This window comes from Podarcis bocagei, assembly GCF_964188305.1.
Source record: "Podarcis bocagei genome assembly, chromosome: Z".
Classification (NCBI taxonomy): Eukaryota; Metazoa; Chordata; class Lepidosauria; order Squamata; family Lacertidae; genus Podarcis; species Podarcis bocagei.
The window spans coordinates 10,402,608-10,427,914 of record NC_138140.1 but is presented as its reverse complement, the minus strand read 5'-3'; the positions used below and the strand labels follow the sequence as shown (position 1 = coordinate 10,427,914).

The window sequence follows — 25,307 nt, the reverse complement described above, 5'->3', positions numbered from 1 at the left end:
AACTAGCTCCAGTCTAACCTCAGCCTGTGCCCCCCGCTTCCCTTCTCACCTAAATCCATTACTGGGGTGGCAATACTGTCAGCTTCACCCTTCTCCTTATTTTCAGTGTTGCCCAAGTAGAATTCAACAGAGAGGAGAATGGGGGGGGGGCAGCGGCGTAGCGTGAGTTGTCAGCACCCGGGGCAAGGCAAGTAATTTGCGCCCCCCTAACCCGGGGCAAGGCAAGTAATTTGCACCTCCCCTAACCCCTAACCTGCCGATCTGAGGCGAGTTGCCGCTGGCGCTGCCGCCCAAACGACACCGCTTGCCCGGAGGAGGAGGGGGGCAGAGAGGCGAGGAAAATGCCACATGGCCCAGCAGCTGCAGCAGCAGCGGCGGAGGCGGGGCTGTGAGGAGGGGCTGCGTGGCGCGTCCTCCGCGGCCCTGACACGCGGGGACCGTGACGAGCGCTGAGAGCCGCTGCCTGCCGGACGCCTTCAGCCCGGGCGCGCGCACAGCTCGTCGGTTCCACGAGACATGGGGCTCTGCTACAGCCTGCGCCCGAGGCTCTTCGGCGACTCCGGAGGCAGCGAGCGCCCCCCCCCCAGATGTTGCGCCCGGTGCGGCCGGCACCCCTTGCACCCCCCACGCTACGCCACTGGGGGGGTGTGAAACTAGAATTAGTTGGCTCTCCATGTCATTGGCTCTGGCGTCACCTGCTGTTGAGCTGCTTGCCTTCCATCCCAGTGGGCACCAGCCATCACTGCCCCCACTGGATTCAACAGGACTTAACAGTGTGGTGCAGTGGTTAAAATGGCTGACCTTGGGCCAGACACTGCCTCTTAGCCTAAGCTACTTCACAGGGTTGTTGAGGGGGTTAAATGAGGAAGGAGAGAAAACAATGCGGAGAAAAAGGCGTGATATAAATTCAGTAAATACTCAGAGTAACATGGTTAGGATTGTGCTTTAAGGAAATTAAATGAAACAGCAGCAACTGAGGTCTGCTTTGCGTTGACCAGCGCCATAGCAGTATGAGGAGGAGATGAGGTGATGTTTCGGCTCGGGGAGGTCAATTGCACGCCCTTCTTGCAGACATTGAAACCGAAACTAAACTCCACAAGAGAGTTAGGTTGCCATGGCAATGGGATTACTGCCTAATCGGGTCACCTTCTTATAGAGAGATTCTCTCCTAATTCAGTTACTGGACTTCAAAGGGTTGCGTCGTCTCTGCCCTTGGATGTATTTACAACAAGGTCCTTTAAGTGGTTATTTCAAGCTGCTGGTGTGTCCCAGCGGATGCTCTGCCTCTGATTCTTACTTTGTGGAAATGGCGCTCATATTGAGGCCAAGATGTGAGGTGTTTCTTCCCACTTTGCAATTTTCATCCACCCCCCCCCCATCCTCAATGAGAAAAGAGAACAAGTGAGGAGGCAGTGTTGGGCAGCATGGGTTGTCAGCACCCGGGGCAAGGCAAGTAATTTGCGCCCCCTAACCCGGGGCAAGGCAAGTAATTTGCGCCCCCTAACCCGGGGCAAGGCAAGTAATTTGTGCCCCCTAACCCGGGGCAAGGCAAGTAATTTGCACCCCCTAACCCCTAACCTGCCGCCGCTGCCAGCTTCTTCTTGCTGCTGCCTGGTCTGGTCTGGTGTGGTTCTCTCCCGTGCTCAGCGCTGCGCTGGGCGGCCGCTGCACTGTCCCTCCCCCAGATAGTCCCTCGCTCTCTCTCCGCACCGCACGCCTGGCACCCACCCCCTCCACAGTGGGCGGCGACCCAGCGGCTCGGATCGGATTCGCACAGCCAGCACTGCAGTGAGAGAGAGTGAGTGAGCCAGGTAGGGGCAGAGAGCTGCGAGTGTGAGCGTACCCCCCCAGATGTTGTGCCCGGTGCGGCCGGCCCCCCTGCACCCCCCACGCTACGCCACTGTTGTTGGGAGAGGGATTATATATATATATATATATATATATATATATATATGTTTTAAACTCTTTTTTAATGCTGTGTTTTAATGTTATAGTGTTAGAACTCTCCCTGGGACCTTAGAATGAGGGGGGGGTGTGAATTGCAGGCAATTAATTAATTAATTAATTGATAATTATTAATTAATTAATTAATTAATAATTAATTAATAATTAATTAATAGTAGTGATGGTAATGGTGATGATAACAGCAAAACAATAATAATAATAATGTAGAATTTTGGTGGGGGATTGATCTAGGTGCAATCATCACCTGACAGTTCCAGGAGGATCCACCAGCGCTTGTTCCACATTGGAGGGTCTTCCTACCTAGACGCACATTTTAAGTCACCACAATGCTCTGCTACGACATGGCGTAGGGCCCTCCAGAGAAGTTTAAAAATGGCAGCTCTTAAGCCACCCTTCAAGTACTGTGGCTGCTTCCATTGCCATGCAAAAAGCCTGAGGCATATGCGACAGCATGGGAGCCAGTGTGGTGTAGTGGTTAGCAGCAGTAGTCTCGTAATCTGGTGAACTGGATTCGCTTCCCTACTCCTCCACATGCAGCTGCTGGGTGACCTTGGCCTAGTCACACTTCTCTGAAGTCTCTCAGCCCCACTCACCTCACAGAGTGTTTGTTGAGGGGGAGGAAGGGAAAGGAGATTGTGAGCCACTTTGAGACTCCTTCGGGTAGTGATAAAGCGGGATATCTAATCCAAACTATTCTTCTTCTTCTTCTTCTTCTTCTTCTTCTTCTTCTTCTTCTTCTTCTTCTTCTTCTTCTCAAACCTGGGGTCAGCCCTGGGTGAAATAGTCTACAACCTTTTCAGGACAAGGATCCTGGGCAAACACATATTTTGGAACCAACTTCTTAACATCTTCCTATATACATACAAATGTAAGCCTGTTGTCAGGTGCTGCAGTTTGTGTGACTGCCAACAGGTGACACTGTAGAATACAGCACAATGACAAACTTACTGGTAAGGTCTAAGCGGGGGTGGGGGTGGGGGTGGGGGGTGAGCAATGTGTATAAATATTTCACTTATACTCATAGGGCAAATAGCGCTGCAGGTGTGGCTCACTTTTGCTCAGGCCGTGGCCCAGTATGCTTTGAACTGAAATAGTTCTTAGAAATGTTTATAACAGTAACTGTTTTTAGATGCTTTTAACTGTAATTCTTTTTTTAAATTATTTAATCTTTTTTTCTTTCTTTTTGCTTTGCTTTGTTTTTATATTATATCTCTCTCTGCCTCTCTGGGTTCTTTGGGGAAGAAGGGGAGGATATATACTGTATTTTTCCGTGTATAAGACTAGGTCCCCCCCCCTTAAAAATAATGTCAAAAACTAGGGGGCGTCTTATACACGGATACACCTCCCCCATTTTCTTAAATCTGAGTCCCCCAAAATAGGGGGGCATCTTATACATGGGGGTGTCTTATAGATGGAAAATACAGCTTATTCAATCAATAAATAATAAAACTAAGGAGGAGAAAACTACCTGTAGTGCTGCTACCTGCACTCCAGGCTGGTTGTAAGTAAGACGGCAGTTAGGGGGGGGCTGCCAGAGGGCAGTTTGAGGTTGGTGGGGCAGTGCCCCATTTCCCCTAATGGACCATCCTCCACTGTCTGGTCAGTGCCTGGATGGAAAACAGGTTTGGGAAACCTCTGTGTGTGTTTGCCAACTTGAGTTCTATTTGGGATTTGGAGGTAATCAGGAAATAAACAGATGATTTTGGCCGTCACTTCCAGATTGGCCACCAAGTCCTGAGCTGGAATAGATAGCTCTGGCTGGATATCAGGTGTCTTGTTATGCTGAGCGAGGCTCATGGCTGGGGATGGGAACAATGGCTTGGGCGGAATTTCACAGAGACACATGAATCATTGGCCTCTAGCTTGGAGCTATGCCAGGCATTCCTATTTTTGGCTTCTGAGTTTGCATATAAGCCTGCCGCTTTGCCTCTAAATTAGACACACGGCTCCCTCTCTTTGTTGGACAAGTAGCATCATCAGAGTGTGAGGATGGGCATCTATGAAGAAAGAGGGTAGGTTATTACCTATTATTATTATTATTATTAGCCTCTTGGACTTGCTGATTGTAAGGTCAGCGGTTCAAATCTGCTCAACGGTGGTGAGCTTCTGTTGCTCTGTCCCAGCTCTGCCAACCTAGCAGTTCAAAAGCATACCAGCATGAGTAGATAAATAGGTACTGCTGTGGCGGGAAGGTAAATGGTGTTTCCATTCACTCTAGCACTCGTCACAGTCCTCCATGTGGCTCCCTCGGCCTGAAAGGAGAGATGAGTGCCACACTCCACAGTCGAATTCGACTGCACTTAACCGCCCAGGGGTCCTTTACCTACCTTTTATCTATTATTATTATTATTATTATTATTATTATTATTATTATTATTATTATTATTATTATTATTTGGGTGTGTTTCCCTTCCTGTTGGAGAGGAGAGGACACTAGCATAGAATGTGTGTTAAAAATTCAAAGAACTGGATATGTGATTCCCTCAGAGCGGTGGGCCATTTTTATTCTTTATTACCGCGTATACCCCACTTTTCTTCCAAGGAGCTCAAGATGGTGTACACAGTTCTTCACCTCCTTATTTTATCCTCACAACAACCCTGTGACCTTTAGACTGAGAGGTGGTGACTTGGCCAAAGGTCACCTGGTGGGTGGGGATTTGAACCCTGGTCTTCCAGGTCTTAGACCAGCTCTCTAACTGCTACACTGCACTGGCTCTTCTAGTGGAGATGGAAGTAGCATGATGATCACAGTGTATAGGGACTGAGGGAAGAAGCTGAGACAGATGTGTGCAACAACTGGAGGCTGTTGGATCTGAAAGATGAGTGGGGGAGCAGCATTGTGGGAGTCTGAGCTGGACATGGATACCTAGTGAAATTGGGCCTGGAGCTGGACCTAAGGGAACCTCAAGATATGTCAATATATTTTGTGTGAGGATTCAAGTGCATACCAGGAAATTGAGGTTTGCACAACTGAAGTGCATTAAAGCACTTTGTAACCATAGCACAACAAATCCACTTAAAAGAAGACAATGGACTTTTTGTGCATCAAAAAGGGCAGAATGAATGGGAAGATACATAAACAACATGGAAGCAAATCAGAATGAATGCTCATCAACCTATGGCCTCCTCACAAACAAATCAGAACAAATGCTCAATAAAGCCCAGATGCAATCTAACCTTTGCTTTTTTTTAATTTGTGCATGCAAATCATGGTGAATGTTCAATAAATATGCCATCTGGAGGAGTCCTTAGTTTTTAATAGTTCATTCGTTAAATTTGTATCCTGCCTCCCTAAACCTGTGAGGGGTAAGCTGAGAGAGCGATGCACAAGCTCTAAGGCAGGTGTGGCAAATCTTTGGCTCTCTTGATACTGCCACACTACAACTCCCATTAGCCCTAGCAATCATGGCTAATGGGCAGGGATTGTGGGAATTGCCATTCAGTAACATCTGGAAGGCCCAGGTTCTCCACACTTGCCCTCAACTTTATGGCCACTGCTCTGCACGCTGAATAAAAAAGGTAGAAGTGCATTAGTGTGCCCATGCTCTCATCTCTGCAACATAGGTAAGGTCATGCTATATGTCAGTCTCCCCAGTAATTGTCTCCTCTGATTGGCAGTAGCTCTTGGGGAGTGCAGGACACCTTTTTCAAGCCTGAGGGCCCAATTTCCTTGTGGACAACCTTCCTAGAGCCTTAAACTGATGGTGTGCAGGGCCAGATGCAGAAGTGGCCCTGCCTAATCCCCCACAACCTAATCCCCTTCTGCAAAACCAGTCAGGATGGATGCTCCACAGGAGTGCCAACTTGAACAAAATATTGGGGGGAAGGCAGGTAAGCCCCACCTTGCATAATGATCACAAGATGTGGTACACACACCATTTGAATGTCCATTATTATTATTATTATTATTATTATTATTATTATTATTGGTGGGATGGCCACCTGAAATGACCATGGTCCCTAGGAGTTGGCTCCTATGATGCTCAATAAGCATATTGTCCAGATGTGCCCTGAATCAAGGACATGGTCTAGCTAGATGCTTCTAAAATACCCCTGCTTCCTATTTGGAGTCAGGATAGATCAAGCCATTAACTTTTTTTTAAAGCCTTCTCGGAATGACTCGAGCTCTCACGCGGCATTCCCTTTGCGAGGGCTCTTGCTCTCAAAGTCAACATCTCAAATCTTCTCTGGGATAGAATGGCAGCTTGCATGTTTGCTTTGGGAAGCTGAGATGTTCCTGAGGGTAGAATAATAACAGGGAGATCTTGGTTTGTTCCAGGGAATGGGTTGAACCGAAGAGGAAGCCCTTTAGCTGGAGAACCAAATGTGCAGTGTCCAACCGAGGACGTCCCTTGGAACTTGTTTATGCTAGTAAGTATAACACGGCGCCCTTTCTAGCATCCCATTGGAAACATCCATCATTTTCTCTCTGGCATTGGATCCAGTGGGGGCAGGGGCAGAAATGAAACTCAGGTAAGTCATCTGGCTCCTTTCAGGCACTGAGGCAGAACACTAATATCATTCCCAAGCCTGGCAGCTAGCAGCTGACTTATGCAGTGCCAGACCATTGGTCCATCAAGGTCAATGTGCCAACACTGGTATCAGCTGTCCAGGATTTCAGACAGCGTTGTTCTCTCAGCCCTGGAGATGCTGAGGATTGACCCTGGAGCCTTCTGCATGCAAACAAATGTTCTGCCGCTGAGCTCTGGCCCTTCTGTGTTCCATGCTCTTTAGTAGAGGCAAGGAATGTCTATTTTGGGGAGCAAATCCTGTTCACTCTCTGCCACATTCCTTCCCACCTCCTTCTCTCCCTCCCTATCTGCCTGCCACCCTCTTCCCTTCCATTACTTATTCATCGTTAGTGTCATCAAGTTGGAATGAAGAAGACCAATCTCACCCATCTGGTGCCAGAAGCTGACCACTCCTACTTTTTATATTTTATTAAGAAATTTATGTGAGGCAGGGGTGGGGCATGTTGTTTTGTAAGGAGAACAGTTCTTGTCTTACAGAAGATATATGTAGCTTTATAAAAATAGTATAGTAGACAGGCAGCAAGCTTTAAAACCCACTTGTAAATTGCCTATACTCGTACTTACTGGAAGAGATGTTTTCATCACATTGAAGTTTTCTTAAGATCTTGTGACCCATGCCTGCTAACTCTGTAAAGTGAAGAAGAGGTTGTGTTCCTCTGGAAACAGGTGGCGATGGGTGGAAAATAACAGAGAAGGCTTGACTCATCCATGCCCATCTGCAGATGCCAGTTAAAAGTCTGAGTTTGCAGTTGCGAAATGCCAGGATCTGGTCCTGCCTTAAATCCATGTATTGGACTCGAATGGAGGAACCTTCATTATATTTATTTATTTTGTTTCATTTATTTGTTTATTGCATTTATATCCCACCTCTCCCACACAAGGAGCTGAAGGTGGCAAACATGGTTCTTCCCCTCTTCATTTAATCCCCACAACTTCCTCCTGGTGGATTCACCTTTAATTGTGAACTGAAACAGATTTCTCTCCCACCCCTAGTGAGGACCCTGCTCTGGGAGCTGTTGGTGAAGGGTGGGTAATAAACTTAATAATAATGATAATGATAATAAATATAAAAGCAATACTTATAGCCTTCTGGGCCTGTTATACATAACACCACTCCCTTTGTAGCTGATAAGATTCACATAATGGGCATTTTGTCAGAAAGTCTATTTAGGGGAGCTCTCAAAGGATTGTTTTTAACGCTGATTCCTTTCCTGTCAATAAAGCTCTAGAGTGACCCACAATTTTGTGTATAGGGTGGTAGAGGATCATGACCCTCCGCATTAAAATTGTGAAGAGCTGATTAATGGATCCCTCCCCAACCCAGTTAAAAATCCACCCCCAACATCAGCTCTGTTAATGACTTCAGCACAGAGACCCCTTGGTTACCAGGGAAAGATTATAATTGCAAGCTGACAGGCTGTCAGTCAACAAGGGAGAAAAGTTCATACCGGTCTCTGGAAATAGAGTCATTTAATGAGGAAATCTATTGCTGCTTTACAGTTGGCAGAATGCTTTCAGGCATGCATCTGTTTCCTCCAAAAGCTCTTTAGCGGTGGGAAGGCAAAAGTTTTTAAATAATTGCTTGACAGAAATAGGAGGGGGAATAAATCAAGCACAAATGTACTATATCTAGTTCTGGAGTTAGGCTTCCAGTATACCTGAAAGACCATCTCCCCTACACAGAACTGTAACATCATTTATATCTTCAGGGGAAATTCCCCTCCTGACATCACACCTTACAGAATGGCTTTAAAAGCACAAATTCATGGGGGGTAAGCCTATTGATTGCTGGTTCCCCAGAAGAGTCAACTGGACACAACCCAGCTTTGCTCCTCATCACCTCTGCTTTAGGCTGATGGAAATGGCACTGATGAGACAGATGCCATCACTTCCTTCTGACCTTTGACTATCCACACTTAAGATTTCAGTTCTTTAATCTAATCTCCTTCCACCCTTCTTCTCTCATCTTATAGTTGGGGGGTTGAGCCCCAAGGGCAACGTCAGTGGTGTGGAGTGTTACAACCCCCTGGAACATGAGTGGAAGGTTCTGGGCTCCGTCTCAAGGCATAGGACTGGAGTTGGAGTGGCTCCCCTCAATGGCTCCATCTACGCAGTGGGAGGCCATGATGGCATGGTGTGCCTCAGCAGTGTTGAGAGGTAATTCTGCCGTGTGACTGGGTTGTTTTAGACTTTTGTGGGGCTGGTGATGGTGGGGCAAACCGGAAATGCGATGGGAAGGAGCTAACTAAAGAGGAAACTTCCGTTGACCAGGATTTGCAGTTTCTGTGGTGGCTCTGCATGTGGTTACCCCTTCCATCTGTGTAGCAGTAAGAAGTTCGAAAGCACGTCAAAGTGCAAGTAGATAAATAGGTACCGCTCCAGCGGGAAGGTAAACGGCATTTCCGTGTGCTGTTCTGCTTTGCCAGAAGCAGCTTAGTCATGCTGGCCACATGACCCGGAAGCTGTATGCCGGATCCTTCGACCAATAAAGCAAGATGAGTGCCACAACTCCAGAGTTGGACCTAATGGTCAGGGGTCCTTTACCCTTACCTAAGAAGGGCAAGGTGGCTTTACGGCCTGCTTGGCATTTTTCTTTTATGTCCATTCCCCCCAAACCACTATGTTGTCCTATGCAGCATAGAGCCCTGCTGGATCAGGTCAAAGCCTGACGCAGTTCATCCTGCTGTTCTCACAGTGACTGACCACTAGATGCATGAATTAGGGAGCAGGGACATCTTGCTGCCTGGGGCAAAACAGAAAATGCCCCCACCTTCTCCTCTTTTGCAGCCCCCTACCTCCTTTCCCGCAGCGCTCCCTCACCTCCTCCTCGGCAACAGCCCCCCTCCCCTTTCCCCCGACATTCTGAACGTGGTGATGATGGTATAAAGGGCCAGAGAGAAGCAGGTGATGAATAGAAGTGGGCGACCACACAGGTGGCAGTCATGGCAAGCGGTATGCTTCTCAGAGGCCAGATCTGCCACCTGAGGTGATTGCCTTGCCTTGCCTGATGGAAAGTCTGCAAAGTAGGATCTGAGGGGAATAGCACTTTCCTTCCTTGTGATTTCTGGCAACTAGAGTTCAGGAACATGCTGCTTCCAATAGATGAGGAAGAGCATAGCTCTCAGGGTTAGTTAGTGGCTATTGATTTCATTATCCTCCATTAATTTATCTAATCCTGTTTTAAAACCTAACCAGGTAAGTGGCCACCACAGCCTCTCATTGGAGTGAATTCTACCCTCCATGTAGGCAAGAAAGAAGCATCATTTGAGTTCAAGGACACATTCCAGCCAGGCAAAACCACTTAAGAGGGTACAAGGCAAGGCTGGTGATGGCTGTAGCCTGGGGAGGAGCCAGAGGGCCAGACAGAGAGAGGCCTGGAGGGTCACAATTGGGCCTTCAGCCTCTGGACCTCCATCCTTTAAGGCTCCCTTCAAGTCCACGATGGTTTAACAATAATCTGAAAGTGGTCGATGGATACACCAATCGCATCCTTAGTGCAAGTGCTGAGTTCTCAGAATTTGGCAGATCTGAACCATCCAGCCTGGGCTACTCAATCAGAAACATGAGAAGAGACTAAAGTAGTCGTTGAAGGACTGTAAAATAGCTATGACCCTAAGCAGGAGGAACAAATAGGACTGACTTTCCAGAAAGGAGGGTGGCTTGGCCATAAATAACTACCTTCATGAAGGGTCCAGATGGTTGCACCATTAGCAATGCAGCAACTTTGGTGTAATCTTTTTCTTATTAAAAAAAACAACACAAAAAACTGAACAGAGTGTTGAACTTAGACCAGAGTTCATAATCCCTGTCTGTTGAGAAAGAAACTTTCTGGGTAATCCTAGGCCAACGTGGCTTAATTTTCAGCTTATTGTGAGGATAAACTGGGGGAAATTGCTGTACCAACCTGAAGACTTTAGGGAAAGTGTAATTTAATTTATTTTTTTATTTAATTATGTCTTACTTTTGTATTCCACCTCCCCCCCCCCAGGAACTCAAGAAGGCATGCATGGTCCCCTTTCCTCTCTATTTTGTCCTCACAACAATCCTGTGAAGTGGGTTATAGGGAGAGAGTTCTACTGCCCCAAGGTCACTTGGTGAGCTTCATAGGCTGAGTGGAGATTTGAAGCCTAGCCTCCTAGGTCCTAGTCCAACACTGTAACCACTACACCAGATTGCATCTACACTATGCTGACTTGGAGGAAGCGCTGAGATACCAATGCTGAAAGATTCTATGACATTCGCATATTGTTTTGCAAATTAGGGATTGGTCAATACTAGTCCTAATCAGAGTGCACCCTCTGAAAATGATGGAAACAATAAACTTAGATCCTTTAATTTCAGTGGTTCAACTCCTGAGTAGGACTGAATGGGATACAGCCTTTAAATGCAAACTGAATTTAATTCATCCCGCATCCCAAATCATGTCTTTAAATCCCCACAGTATAGCTGGAAATACTCTGGGGGAGGGTAAAGTGACCTGCCATGGTTCTAATGACAAGTGTCTCAGGTGTCTGCAGGGGCAAATGAGTATTTTGGTATTTTGATTTTCACTGCTGCATCTCATGAGTTCAGCCCTTTTCTCCCCATCTCTTCAATTTCCTCCTTAGTCACTTCTGTTTTCTGTTCCTTTTGGCTAACCTTGGGGACTCGCTCACTTTCAGCCTCACTTGAATGCCTCCCCCCCCCAAGATGTCAAAAGGAGGGGCCAAGTGAGAACTTCTTCACCTGCCTTTCTTCATCAAAAACCAGTTTCTTGCTTGCTTGGAACATAGGGTGGGTAGCTGGGTCGTGCCCCCCAGGGTGGAAAAGCTGAGCTTCTGTGGCTGGGTGCTTAAGAACAAAAATATCTGTTTAATGAACCCTGTTAGACTCCAACCTCTCATTTATAGAAATGAGGCCAAGCTGAGAATCCTTCTCTGCTGACATCTTTCTCCCCTCTCCAGCTGATTCAGAATGAGCCCATCACTTTCCTCTTGCTCCCGAGCTATTTCTCACCTGATTTCATGCACCATGGCTGACCTTATTTCCTAGGACCTGCCCCTCATAAACCACTGCCGTTATATTTTCTGTCTTTGGGGAGGCCTGTTTAACAAAGAAATGGTTTTTTTTTAAAAAAAAAATATTACAGTGGTACCTCGGGTTACAGGCGCTTCAGGTTACATACGCTTCAGGTTACAGACTCTGCTAACCCAGAAATAGTGCTTCAAGTTAAGAACTTTGCTTCAGGATGAGAACAGAAATCGTGCAGCGGCGGCAGCAGGAGGCCCCATTAGCTAAAGTGGTGCTTCAGGTTAAGAACAGTTTCAGGTTAAGAATGGACCTCCAGACCTGCAGCGCACAGAAACGCCGTTTACCTTCCCACCAGAGAGGTACCTATTTATCTACTTGCACTTTGACGTGCTTTCGAACTGCTAGGTTGGCAGGAGCTGGGACCGAGCAATGGGAGCTCACCCCATCGCAGGGATTCAAACCGCCAACCTTCGGATCGGCAAGTCCTAGGCTCTGTGGTTTAACCCACAGCGCCACCCGCATCACCTCACTTCCCTAGAAACATGGCAAATCAGTCCTGCTGCTTTTGGAGGCCCTCCTACTCCTGAGCTGGGTCCTGGATTTCTGCCCCCAAATCCTGCCCCAATGGTGCCAGATCTTCTCAAGTGGCTTTAAAATGGAAAATCTCAAGAGAAGGGAGCAGATGTTTTTTCTGTCCAGCACACATGCATGCAAACATATGCATAGAGATGTCAAGGCACCAGGCAACAGGTGAGAAATAATATATGGACCCTTTCCCTCGTTGCAACAGAGTTTTGCCAGCAGCATCCATCTCATCAGTGGAATGAATGTTTTTTCAAAACAGGCCGTCCTTGGCCTCCCCTGCGCCTCTTTAGCCACCCACGTGATTACTGCTTCCTCTGATTGATGGCTTTGACAACCTATTTACTATGTGATATTTCTCGCTAAAGGCAAACTCAGTGCCTCTGGCTCATTTTGCAAGTGTTGCCAGGGAGGGAGGGCTGGAATCCCACAGCTAAATATATGCTTAATTGAGTGGGCAGCGGGGTGCCAGTAATGCGTCATGCTGTATTTGCAGCCTGCGGTTGGCTTCAGGAGGCTGCCTGTCTCCCAAAAGAGATTGCTTTACTGCAAGGGTAGCTCAGGGTCCAGTGATGTAAGACAGAAGGATAGCTGGGTTAAAAAAAATTTGTTGCTATCTCTGGTTGCTAAGTCAGGGTCTTGGCTATATGGAGGCGCTTGCTTAGCCTTAGCATTGCACTGGAACGTCCTTACATGGCATGGGTCAGTAGTCTTCATCTGAGCGAGACCCAGCCCCACCAAGCACACTTTGCCCATAGCCAGCCCACCTCCTTACTTATAGCTAGTTCAGTGGGTTACAGTGATACCTTGGGTTAAGTACTTAATTCGTTCCGGAGGTCCATTCTTAACCTGAAGCACCACTTTAGCAAATGGGGCCTCCCGCTGCCGCCACCACCACACGATTTCTGTTCTCATCCTGAAGCTAAGTTCTTAACCCGAGGTAATATTTCTGGGTTAGCGGAGTCTGTAACCTGAAGCGTATGTAACCCAAGGTACAACTGTATTGCCCTTATACCTCTTTTAGCTCCAGTGTTTCTTGTGTAGAACTCCTATGGAAACTATTATGTACGGTGGAACCTCCACTCACATATGAAATCCATTCCGAAGGTCCGTTTGTGAGTCGATCTGGGTCGCTGGTAGAAGCACCATTCTGCGCGTGTGCATTTGGCGGCAGTGCTATTCTGCTCATGTGCCGATGGCAGAAGCTGCTTCTGCACATGCGTGAATCGCGGCAAACCCAGTATTTACTTCCAGCTTTGTCACAGTCGCGAGTCGAATTGTTCATGAGTAGGGGCGGTGGTAAGTCGAGGTTCTACTGTACTAAGCTTGGATCCTAGAACAATAGGCAGCTAGGATTCTGGAAGGCAGCAACCTGATTGGTCTGCAGGAACAGCCCAATCAGGCTCCAAGAGGAAGTGAATCAGCAACTGGATTGGCCTGCAGAAGCAGTCCAATCAGGCTCCAGGACAGAAGTTGAATCAGCCAATCACATGGGACCTATTGTGTACATAATGTATATATAGCCAGAGGTTTTAGGGAAAAGCACTCACTGTTTACCATGAGCCGAAATAAAGAGCATGAAATCAACACTCAACTCTTAGTATATTTTAGAAACAAAACCAGAGTTGGCTGGCTCTGTCTCTCATTGGCTGTGGTTGTCATTAGCTCCACCTTCTGTGGACATCTCTGTCTTCTGCCCTCCTGCTCCTAGTGGGCCTTTATGGTCTGCCTTAGCAGCTTCTAACTCTGTTCCAAACCATATATTTCTAGCAAATACAAAGAATCAAATCTTTGTTTAGAAAATGCCTTTGAGGGTCTTAAACCCCGGGAATATCCATGCAGAAAATAAAGGAAGGAGGATTTGGGATCCCAGATATAGAACTATATCATCATGCCTATTTACTGTCAAGTGCACAGTTCTGGAGATCTGCAACCGATAATAATTGTCCAAATTGGGCATCCTTGGAATACTCTTACGTAGCACCTCTGCAAAGATGGGTAGCACTTGGTTCTAAATACATCAATACTTCAGATGCCGTTGAAAGAATTTCATCAGTTTGAACGATACAGCACCACATATGTCTTCACGGGTACTGTTTCTTGTTTCTTCTTTTTTGTGTGTCTTATCTTATCTCTGTGCACTTGTAATTTTGTACTTTTTATTTTTCAATAAAGAAAGTAAAATAAAGAACAACAATACTGCAACTCTGTTTCATCTTCCTTCTTGTGCTGCTGAAGGTACGATCCTGAAATCAACGAGTGGAGGCGGGATGTGGCGCCGCTTCGTGAACCCAAGCAGGATGCGGCCGTGGCTGAGCTAGGAGGCTACCTGTACTGTGTTGGTGGCTACGATGGGCTCCTATGCGTCAACACCACTGAGAGGTAAGCTGCATCCAATGGATGCCCTTTGGGTGTGATGATGGCAAGATGATGATTGTTCTTGTACATTTGTTCATTTATTTGGTTTTCATTAAAAAGATAAACCAGTGTCCACCCTGCCTTTCGAATAGAGATTTTCCAGTGGGACTTATACTGAATCAGTCCTAAAAAGAAACGATTACCGTATTTTTCGCTCTATAACACGCACCCGATCACAACACGCACGTAGTTTTTAGAGGAGGAAAATCCGTAGGCATGCCACCCGTAGGCATTCCCTCCATAACACGCACATGGTGCAAAAAATACGGTAATTAAATGGAACACTATGAACATTTGATACAAATAATTATTTAATGGTCCCTTTTCTTTATTGATTAATTTCATATAACCAGTTTGGTAATCTATATAGCTGCATGTACGTTTAGTAAGTATGTATTTAACACCATTAAATAAACTCCAACCATATTATAAAGGAGCTTTAATGCACTAGAAACTTTAAAAAGCTCCTCTGTTGTCTAGAAATGCACCATTATTGTCATTTTGTTATGATGTGGTGGTTGGTAGTTATTTCTTAATTCACCATAAAGCCTCAGATAAGGTTACAACAGTGTAAAAATACAATATTAAAATTAGTTCAAATGTGTAATCAGAAGAATAGGGTGGGTACACACACACACACACACACACACACACACACACACACAGACACACACACACACACAATGTCAAAGAAGGCTTTGTCATCTTCAACATATGACAAAAGCTATACAACGAAGATGCCAGATGCATCTCTGTGTGGAAGGAATCCCATATATTTGGGGCTGCTACAGGAAGTTTCCAAACTCTCAAATTTTGCTTCTGTGGACCTTTGTTAATACTCAGTAACCTTTGACATACTTTATGCAACTCATATAACTGTGCTTCCCAGTTAACAACATGAATGTTGGACCATCTCCAGTATATGGCATAACCAAGTCTAGTGGCAACAGTCATTTATAATATTAACTCTCTTAAATATACAGGTACTTTCTTTGCATAAGTCAATATCAATAAATTATATTCTGTTTGCATCCATCTTATTCTTTCCATTGCATCCTTTGTGCCCTTTGGAACTCTCCGTCCAGTGAAGTAAACACTGGTTCAATCGTCTCTAAGCATTCTCACAATTGTAAATTTGTCTCTAGATATGATCCACTACTCAACAGGTGGCGCAAGATGGCACCTATGAATCGTTGCCGGAGGGGCCTAGGCTTGGCAGTACTGGATGGCTACTTGTATGCTGTTGGTGGATCTGATGGATACTCTACATTACATTCAGGTAACAAGAAGCTCTGGTTGTAGACAGGAGTCTGAAGAGGAGATGCAACCCCCCCCAAAAAAACACCCTCCAACTGTTAGGAAAGATTGCAGCTTGGATGAATTAGATTGGAACGATCCCTTACAGTTTCTGGAGTTCAAAGGCTTTATTCATGCAGAAAAAGGTTCATCTGGGCAAGAACTATTTACAGGATGAGTAGAGGTGAAAGAGAGAAATAGACATCTTGTCTCAACATGTTGGGAGAGAGAAAAAACCAACTGGCTCAGCTTTTAGGGGCAGAATTCACTTAGACAGAGACATTGCAACCAAGTGTTGGCTAGACTAATAGACAAACAGTGCCCTCATGTGGTTTAAAGTAACACATGCATTAACATGAAGCTCAGTGAGAAGCAATTGTATTTATTTTTCTCCAGCATGAATCAGCAAGTGTAAACTGTGGCTGTTGCTACTGGTTGCGTACAAATTGGCAAATATGCCAACTTTGGTTTCTCTCAGGTTCTCATTTTTCCAGTCTTAATTCAGTTCCATGCATTTCCATGGGAGTGTGTGATTTTTATTTTTAAAGATGAAAATTCACCAGCATTTCAAGTTTGAGTTTCACCGCATGTACACATTTTGTGTGTGCGATTTTGCCTAATATACACATTCTTGCAAGTGGTTTCTCCAAACACACTTTCTGTATGTTATTGTCATAAAAATATGCACCCTTTTAAAGCACACTTTATACTACCATAAGCATTTTGGTACACCACTGCTTGGCTGGAGCATGGTATTGCAAAATCCAAAGAAATGCAAATTTCAAAGGAGAGCTGTGTTTGCCTAATGTTTCAGAAAGTCTGGATTATATAGGTTTGCCTTCAAATGTAAGCTGAGTCTAATTTCTCTCTCATCCCTAACTGGCCCCCAGTGCTGAAGTCAGTGGCGACATCCAGTCCGGAGAGAGCACCACATGCACACTGGAGCAAATGCGAAGCTTTGAATATCTACACCAGAGCTTTCCAAGCAGTGTGTCATGACACGTTAGTGTGTCAGCTGTAGTGTGTAGGTGTGCCATGCAAATGCTCCCTGCTCTCCTCCTGGAAAGGGGTTAGTTTAACCTCCGGTTTGCTAGTAGAAGTGAATTACTGTATTGCAAAATGATGCATGTCTAAACAGTATGTCACCAACATGAAAAAGTTTTGAAAGCTCTGATCTAGACTGTGGCTGCATTCACATGGACATTTCCCTAGATATTAATTTTCACATTATTTTTTGGGGGTATAAAAGCCACTTCCAGAAATCTAGTGGAGCCTAGTGGAAGCGCCCTCCCCCTCAATTGCATCTTCCTTAACCTGGAAAATATTTGGGAGTGAAGTGACAAGAATTATTTCCTGTTGTTTTCATGGGGGAACCATGGGAGAACAGAAGCATAAATGTGGAAAGGGAATGGGAGTAGCAATGCTGTCTAGTGATGTTTGTTGTGTCACACCATGCCCAGTGGTGGAACTTCATGTTCTGGCACCGGGGGCAGGGGGTGGAGAGCAGGCGGGGTGGGGCGCACATCCTGGGGGTGGGGCGCACCACCCGCAGGGGTGTGACATGCGTCCTGGGGGCGTGGTGTCCAGTGCAGGCGGGGGGGGGGGCAGCTGTGATGGCACCCCACCGGGATCGCGCTGCCAGGGGTGGTGCACTCCCCCCGCATTCCTCTTCCTCTGCCAGTGACCATGCCCACAAGTGTGAATGGTATTTAGTATGGCATGCCGGCACACCAGTCAAAAAGCCGCAGTTCCATTACACAAGAGGTACTGGGCTGCCAAAGGAGCATGAGAAAACAGGGAAACTAATGCAATAGTTCCCATTCCTGAATGCACCCTGTGTCCCAATTTTATTGCCTCCTCCAGTGGAGCGCTACAACCCCCTGGAAGACAGATGGACTCCCTGCCCTCCCCTGAAGACCTGTCGAGAGAACCTTGGTTGCGTTACCTTTCAAGGCAATATCTATGTGGTTGGTGGGAGAGATGACCTCACTGAGCTGTGCAGTGTTGAGCGATTTGATCCTCTTGCCAATGAATGGTCTGTTGTCACGCCCATGAAGTCAAGAAGGAGCAAGGTATCAGTGTTGTGGGAACTCATCACAGTAACATCTAAACTTCTTTCAACGCCTTCCGAACTTGTAGGAGAAACTCTCTAGCAGACCATAGCAATCTACTGGGTGCTTAAGGGATGGAGGGATGAGTGTGTTTAGGATAGCGGCCTAAACCCTCAATCTATTTAGGCTGTCATCCCAGTGTTCACCTACCTGTAAGCAAGTCCCACTGAACTCAATATATATGTATAGGATTTATATTTATATTGTAGATAGGTATAGGATCAGACTGTTGCTTGAAATGATATTTGCAGCTCTGCTTTATTTATTTTTTATCTGGCCTCTTTGTTTCATGACTAGATCAACCCATGACAGAATGTTAGGAAGATGGGAACATTCCTCAGAGCCAGACCCTTGGTCCATTTGGCTCAATAATGTCTGCAATGACTGGCAGTGGCCAGAGGATTTCAGACAGGGGTCCTTCTCAGCCCTACATGGAGATGCTGGGGACTTAACCTGGGATCTTCTATTGCTCTACCACTGAGCTATGGCCCTTCCCCTTTAAATGACAGGAATCTGCCTTATACCAATTGAGGCCACTGGTCCATCTAAATAGGCATTGTCTACCCCAGGGGTTTCATCTGGCGCCTTTGTTATGCACCTTTAGGCACCAGGCAAAAATGTTCTTTTTTAACCAGGCCTTTGGCTGATTGACACCCATTTAAAATGTGTTGGGGGGGGGGTTATTGGGTTTTTATTTTCATTACGTGTTTTGTGTTTTTATAATGTGATTTTATCTTGTGAACCACCTGTGGCTATAGGGTGGTATTCACATTTAATAAATAGTAATAGTGGGATGCAGGTGGCACTGTGGATCAGACCACTGAGCCTAGGGCTTGCCAATCAGAAGTGAGCGACGGGGTGAGCTTCTGTTGCTCGGTCCCTTCCCCTGCCAAGCTAGCAGTTCGAAAGCTCATCAAAGTGCAAGTAGATAAATACCGTAGGTACTGCTCTGGCGGGAAGGTAAACAGCGTTTCTCTGCGCTGCTCTGGTTCTTCAGAAGTGGGTTAGTCATGCTGGCCACATGACCTGGAGGCTGTACGCCGGCTCCCTCGGCCAATAAACCCCACGACTGGACCTAATGGTCAGGGGTCCCTTTACCTTTAATAGTAATAGTAATAATACCCTGACTATCTACACAACGGCTTACTGGAGTTCTAGACAGGAGTCTTTCTTCCACTCCGTCTGCAGATGCCACATGTTGAACGTGGAACATTTTGCACACAAAGCAGTTGTTCCACCACTCAGCTGCAGGCCTTCCACAGCCATTGCATGAAAATTTATGTGTGTGGTGCCAAAACTGAGAATTCTCTATTTACTTTTAACAACGAAGGTGAGCCTGGTTGCTGCCAATGGTTACCTCTTAGCCATCGGGGGTTATGACGGCACTGTCCACGTAACCACTGTGGAAGCGTTTGACGTGGAGCTAAATGGATGGAGGTAAGCTATCATCCCTTTTCTGTGAGGCTGCTCTTATGGGAGTTTCCTGGCCCAGCAACACAACTCTTGAGACCTTGCATGGCGCCACCTTGAGGATGGGGGTGGGGGGTGGGGAGAGGAGCCCTCCAAGTTCTTAGCCAGGGCGGTCCAACCTCTCAGTCCAAGTGGGCTGCAAGAGTACTTCAACACAGAGCCCGGGGGCCACACACAGAATTACATTTCCATATTGTAAATACGCAGTGTAGTTAATATTATTTAATATACACAAGTAAATGATATTATTTATTATTAAATTAAATAATATTAAATATGCACAATATATTTAACTGAACACACACACACACACATGTACACACTTAATAGATTTAATATATTTATTTATGCACGAACAGAGGTATGCACTTTCGTTAACAACACAGACATCGAGTCCCTGTCAGGATAAACAGGCACGGTATAGTATTAGTAGTAGTAGTAGTAGTAGTAGTAGTAGTAGTAGTAGTAGTAGTAATAATAATAATAATAAATTTTAATAATAAGTTTTATTTATAGCCCGCCCTTCCCGGCCAGAACCAGGGTGGCTAACAACAGTAAAATTACAGTAAAAACATAATAGGGGGGAAAGGAAAAAATAAAATAAAATACAGGTTAAAATGCAATTTAAAATGCAGCCTCATCAAAACCATAATTGGAGGGCAACATAAGGGTCAGATTGAGTCCGAACCGAAGGCCAGGTGGAACAGCTCTGTCTTGCAGGCCCTGCAGAAAGATGTCAAGTCCCGCAGTAGTAATTTATTTTATAAGGCTTGTAGTGAAAAGGATTTGAGCCTCTTGTGGAGCCCGTAAATAAATACAGTGGTGCCCCGCAAGACGAATGCCTCGCAAGACGGAAAACTCGTTAGACGAAAGGGTTTTCCGTTTTGGAGGTGCTTCGCGAAACGAATCTCCTATGGGCTTGCTTCGCAAGATGAAAATGTATTGCGAGTTCCTGCTGGTTTTTTTTCCTCCCCCCCCCCTTTTCTAAGCCGCTAAGCTGCTTATCAGCTGATCCGATAAGCTGATAAGCCGCTAAAAGCCGCTAATAGCGCTAATCCACTAATCCGTCAATGGGCTTGCTTCGCAAGACGAAAAAACCGCCAGACGAAGAGAATCACAGAACGGATTCTTTTCGTCTTGCGAGGCACCACTGTACAGCCCATGAAAAAGTAGGAGGAGGAGGCATGCAGAGTGGGTGGGGGGCATCCTCCTCACCTCAGAGTGGAAGACTAAATCTGTTCCAGATTCCACAGTTTGGAGGGAGGGGTACCTCTGGCTGCTGCTGGGGGCCTGTTATTTTGACTTTTATGCACAATTTCCTTTAGTTGCTGCTAGTTTATTACTTGGCTTAAGCTGTAATTTCTCTCAATCTTGTGAGGCAGCCTCTGATTTCCCAAAGGGCAGGAACGTGCAACACAAGCAGAACGAATAACGAAACAGGGTCTTCTTATGGCACACGTATTAAGGCAGACGCTTCCATCAACTCCTCAGTATTATTATTAATATAGTAACTTGCGTCGCTAACTGTCTGCTTGCATGGGGAGGGAGGAACACATTTTTGGAAGAAAGGAAGCTGCCCCCCCACCCCCCCATGGCTTCTTCGATCAATGCTGTGCCTTCAGAAGCAGGAGTGGAGAAACTTGCAGAGCCCACCTTGCACCAGAAAGGACCCCAGAGCCCCAGCCTGGCCTTGGGAGTTAGGAGGTGGGAGCCACCTGGTGGGAAAGGGTGTGGTGAGATGGCTGAGGGGGGTATATCCCCCCCCCATGGCACATGACCTTGGAGGGCCTGGCTCACCTCAAGTGTTTTTGCCTGGCTGAAACGTATTCTTGAACTCTTGCTCACCTGGAATGAGGATAGCAAGGGATCTGTGAGTTAGTGTGGAAACCAGCCTGCAACACAAAGGTGGCATTTACATTAGTTGCTCCACCACTTCTGCCTGTGGCCTCACCTATGTGGCCCCTGGCATGTCACGAAGACTGGAATATGGCCCTCAGGTAGAAAAATGTTCCCCACCCCTTGCCTTTGCATCAACAGTATACGCTCCATTAACAGCCTCTCTCTTCTCTTGCAGACGTTTTGGAAACACACAAACCTGTCATCCAGGTGGAGGTGTCACTGTGATCAAAACGCCTCCTGATTATCTGGAACTTTCTGAGTCGCCTTGGAGCAGATAAAAAAACAACACACACAGCAGCAGCAAATTCTGGACTTCCTTGTTTGGTGTTTAGTATACAAATGACACACGATGCGTTACTAAACTACATGCTTGACTTCTTCCTGCTCTTCCCCCTCTTTTGATTGTGTCACCTGTGTCAAATTTTAGATTGTAAGCTTCTTGGGGCAGGGACCCCTTGCCCATGCCCATTTGTGCCCCTATATCAATAATAAGCAGGAGACAATGACACAGTGCTGATGTTTTAAGTGTTAGTTCTGTGTATCCCAGAATATATTTAGTTTGTCCTTTGCCTGAAAGTAGCTGAAGCTTTGCAGGGGGTGGAATAGATGTCTTGGGAGTACCTTCAAACTCTACAATCCTATGCTTCAATTGTTTAATTTGGAGAGCTGTTACATAGTTGTTAGGAGATTGTCCTACACTCGAGTAGGACCCTGGCAGAGACACATACCCAACTGGCATGTTCTCTCCCTCCTGGCCGATCGTTCGGGAGCTTCAAAAGCTTTCTTCTGCCCGAACATCACAGCGACTGATGCCAACAGACACCGGCACACTTAGGGATCCGCCGAGTCTTTGCAGCTTGCGTAACAGACCTCAGCAACTCAGCATTTTGGCTAATCTACTTTATTTACATATAAACACACACGAAGCACTGCAACATGGCTCCCTCTCTCTCTAGCATCAGACAGCAAAGAGAGAAAGAACAAAGGACAATAGTCCCACTTCACGGAACACAGTAACACAAACATCCTGTCTCCGTCACTTCCCACACTTTGTGGAGTCAAAACATATACCGTCATGTGATAGACAAAAACCCCATGACTGCAACCATGGAGCAGGAATTCTAACAGTTTACTGGAGGAGGAAGACTCATCTTTTCCCGTCTGACAATTCTTTATTTAATGCCTCTCCTCTGCCCTAAACCACAAAATGAACAAACACGTTCACTTCCAGGCCCACTGAATATGCCTCCTGAGTTTATCTTCAGAAAAACATGGGAGACCGACTTAATGTAAGGCACTGGTCACTAACATGGTCTCATGGGCACCCACAGAAGTCTTACATGGTGCCCACAGGGTCCCCTCTCCCGCCCATCTTCCAGATGCAATTAGTTCTCTACCAGGGATATAGGAAGCTACCTTACATTGAGTAAGATGATTGGTCCAGCTATCCCAGTACTGTCTACACTGACTGTCAGCAGCTCTCCAGGATTTCAGGCAAGAGTGTACCTAGATATGCTAGGAACTGAACCTGGCATCTTTTCTGCTGTGTCACTGAGCTCTTGTCCTTCTCTAACACCTAATGTAAGATTCCAGCCCTCATGGTTCTGAACAAAGGGTTGAATTAAGTAGGAACATGGGAAGGTGTCTTACAGCGAGTCAGATGACATGCTTCAGTATTGACTACACTGACTTGCAACAGCTCTGCAGGGGTTTGGGGCAAGGCTTATTCCTTGCCTTACCTGGAGATGTTGGGGACTGAAGGCGAGACCTTCTGCATGCAAAGCAGATGTCCTTCCGCTGAGCTACAGGCCTCCCCTTAGCCCATAGAATAAGAGGCCCATATGCTTGGGTGGTGCCCAGAGATTCCAAAAAGTCGGCAACTTTTAATGTAAATACAAGCTACATTAGGGGAGGCAGGTATTTCTTATAACTTTCCTATGCCGCAAGAGAGAAATAGCCTAGCAGCAAATTTATGAGTGCTGTTGGAAGCTTGGCACAAATGAACAGGCATTATTGCTAGTCCCCAAGTGGCGAGGCTCTGCTGTTTGGCTAAACATAATAAACAAATTTTTATTAAAGGCTGGAATTAGAAGCTGGTCTCATGCTCACCACTCATTAGAGGGCACTGCTGCATTAGTAGATTCACCCAAATTTGCCTTCGTGGTTACATTGTGAATTCCTATTGCCTTTTAAGCAGAAAGGTGGGTTCTATTCTGTTTTGATTTGTTTTTAGGGAGGGGGTTATGAGGGAAGGGATATTTCAAAATGTGGGCGTGGAGTTGCTAGTCTTTATCCCAATCATCAAAACCACCCCTGTCTATTATTCTGTTTAACGCAAAGCAGAGCAGGTTGCAATCTCGGCTGCTGTGACCTTAGACCCCGAGGCTTTGGGAGATCAGTATACGGTGTTCTTCAAGGACGTTAATACTGCTGTTTTTATTTTCTTTTAAGTGTGGTGCATGCAAAGTGAATCTTCCCGTAATGCTATGCTGTTTCCCCTTGAGTGTCTTTCGACGTCATGAAAGTTTAAACCAGGGGTCAGCAAACTTACCGCACCTGAGGCCGGTGTCTCCAGCGCTAATTGCACGGCGGGCTGGAGGGCGGGGTAGCGTGTGCCCATACGCATGCACACACGCTATTACCGGAGCACTTCCGGGTCGGAGGAGCACCAGAAATGGCTTGTGCACATGTGCACGGGCCTCCTCCGACCCGGACATGCACCAGAAATAATGCATGTGCATGCACAAATAATGCTTGCACATGCGCACAAGCTATTTCCGGTGCTTCTCTGACCCAGAAGTGGGCAGCCGCGCAGCACAGCGCAGCACCGGTAAGAGCGGGCAGTGGTGGTTGCCGCAGGCTGGATAAACGAGTCCCTCGGGCCTTATCCAGCCCGTGGACCTTAGTTTGGGGACCCCTGGTTTAAACATTGCTAGTATGTATATTTATAGCCAGTGGGGGCTGGTGCCCATAGGGCAGATGTGCAAGAAGGCAGGGATCCCAACAGCAGGTGGCAGCAGAGCTAATGATGGGCAGAGCCAACGAATTCTACTTTTGTCCCCATCCTCCTCCTCTCTACTGTGTTCTACAAGGGGCAACTCTGAGACTAAGGAGAAGGAAGGAGGCAGGGCCACCCCCTGGACTGGATGTAAGGAAGAAGGGAGGCAGGTGGGGAGTTCCTGAGGACACGCTGAGGTTGGCCGGGCAATGCCCCTATTTTCTCCCATGGATCAGCCTCCACTGCATGTATCAAGGGTGCTGATGAAGTTCTCCCAGATCTCCTTTGAGCCAACCACCAGTGTGGTGTACTGGTCACAGTGCACACCCTCCAAGTGACCCTATTTTCTAGGGACAGTCCCATGTTTACAGAAGCCGTCTCAGTTTCCGATTAGATCCCAGAACACCCTGCATTTCCTTACTATGCTGCTATTTTCATCAGAGAAATATTGGAGGGTTGGACTAGGACCTGGGAGACCTGGGTTCAAATCCCTACCGAGCCATGAACCTCACTGGGTGACCTTGGGCCAGTCACTCACTCTCAGCCCAACCCCACAGGGTTGTCATTGTGAGGATAAAATGGGGAGGAGGAGAACAATGTATGCCACCTTGAGCTCTGTGGAGGAAAGGTGGAATGTAAATGCAATAATAAATAAACAAATAAATAATTCCAATAATCTGTTGTTTGTTTGTTTTTAAGATTCCCTTGCTGGTTTTTGCTGTTTTAAAGAATGTTCTTTAGCTGTTGTGCTTATGTCAATTTTTAGATTTTCTTTTTTGTTGCTGTTTTCATATATTTATAATGGTTTGGGCTGTTTATGTTTGTTTTTGTACTTTGAATGGATTTTGAAAACACTCCCCAAAAAAGCAAGGCTCTATAGGCAGTGTATAAATGTAACAGAAAAATAAGTAAACCCAAGTTCAAAAATAAAAGAAGCTAAATATATAAAACAGAATAAGGATTCCTGGTTAATATAATTTTCTGATTTATGGGATATTTCCAACCCTCCCTTCATTCTAAGTTTTA

General features: G+C 46.2%; 1 protein-coding gene across 1 annotated transcript; it reads left to right on the top strand.

Moving 5' to 3' along the window:
• Positions 1–3,871: 3,871 nt before the first annotated feature.
• LOC308578917 (uncharacterized protein) lies at positions 3,872–24,957 on the top strand. Its single transcript, XM_081179509.1, has 8 exons — positions 3,872–3,977; positions 6,245–6,336; positions 8,471–8,654; positions 14,328–14,471; positions 15,653–15,786; positions 17,667–17,875; positions 19,245–19,351; positions 21,459–24,957. The coding sequence occupies exons 1-8, from the start codon at positions 3,955–3,957 to the stop codon at positions 21,559–21,561; spliced, it is 996 nt and encodes a 331-aa protein (XP_081035635.1). The 5' UTR covers positions 3,872–3,954; the 3' UTR covers positions 21,562–24,957.
• The last annotated feature ends 350 nt before the right edge of the window (positions 24,958–25,307 follow it).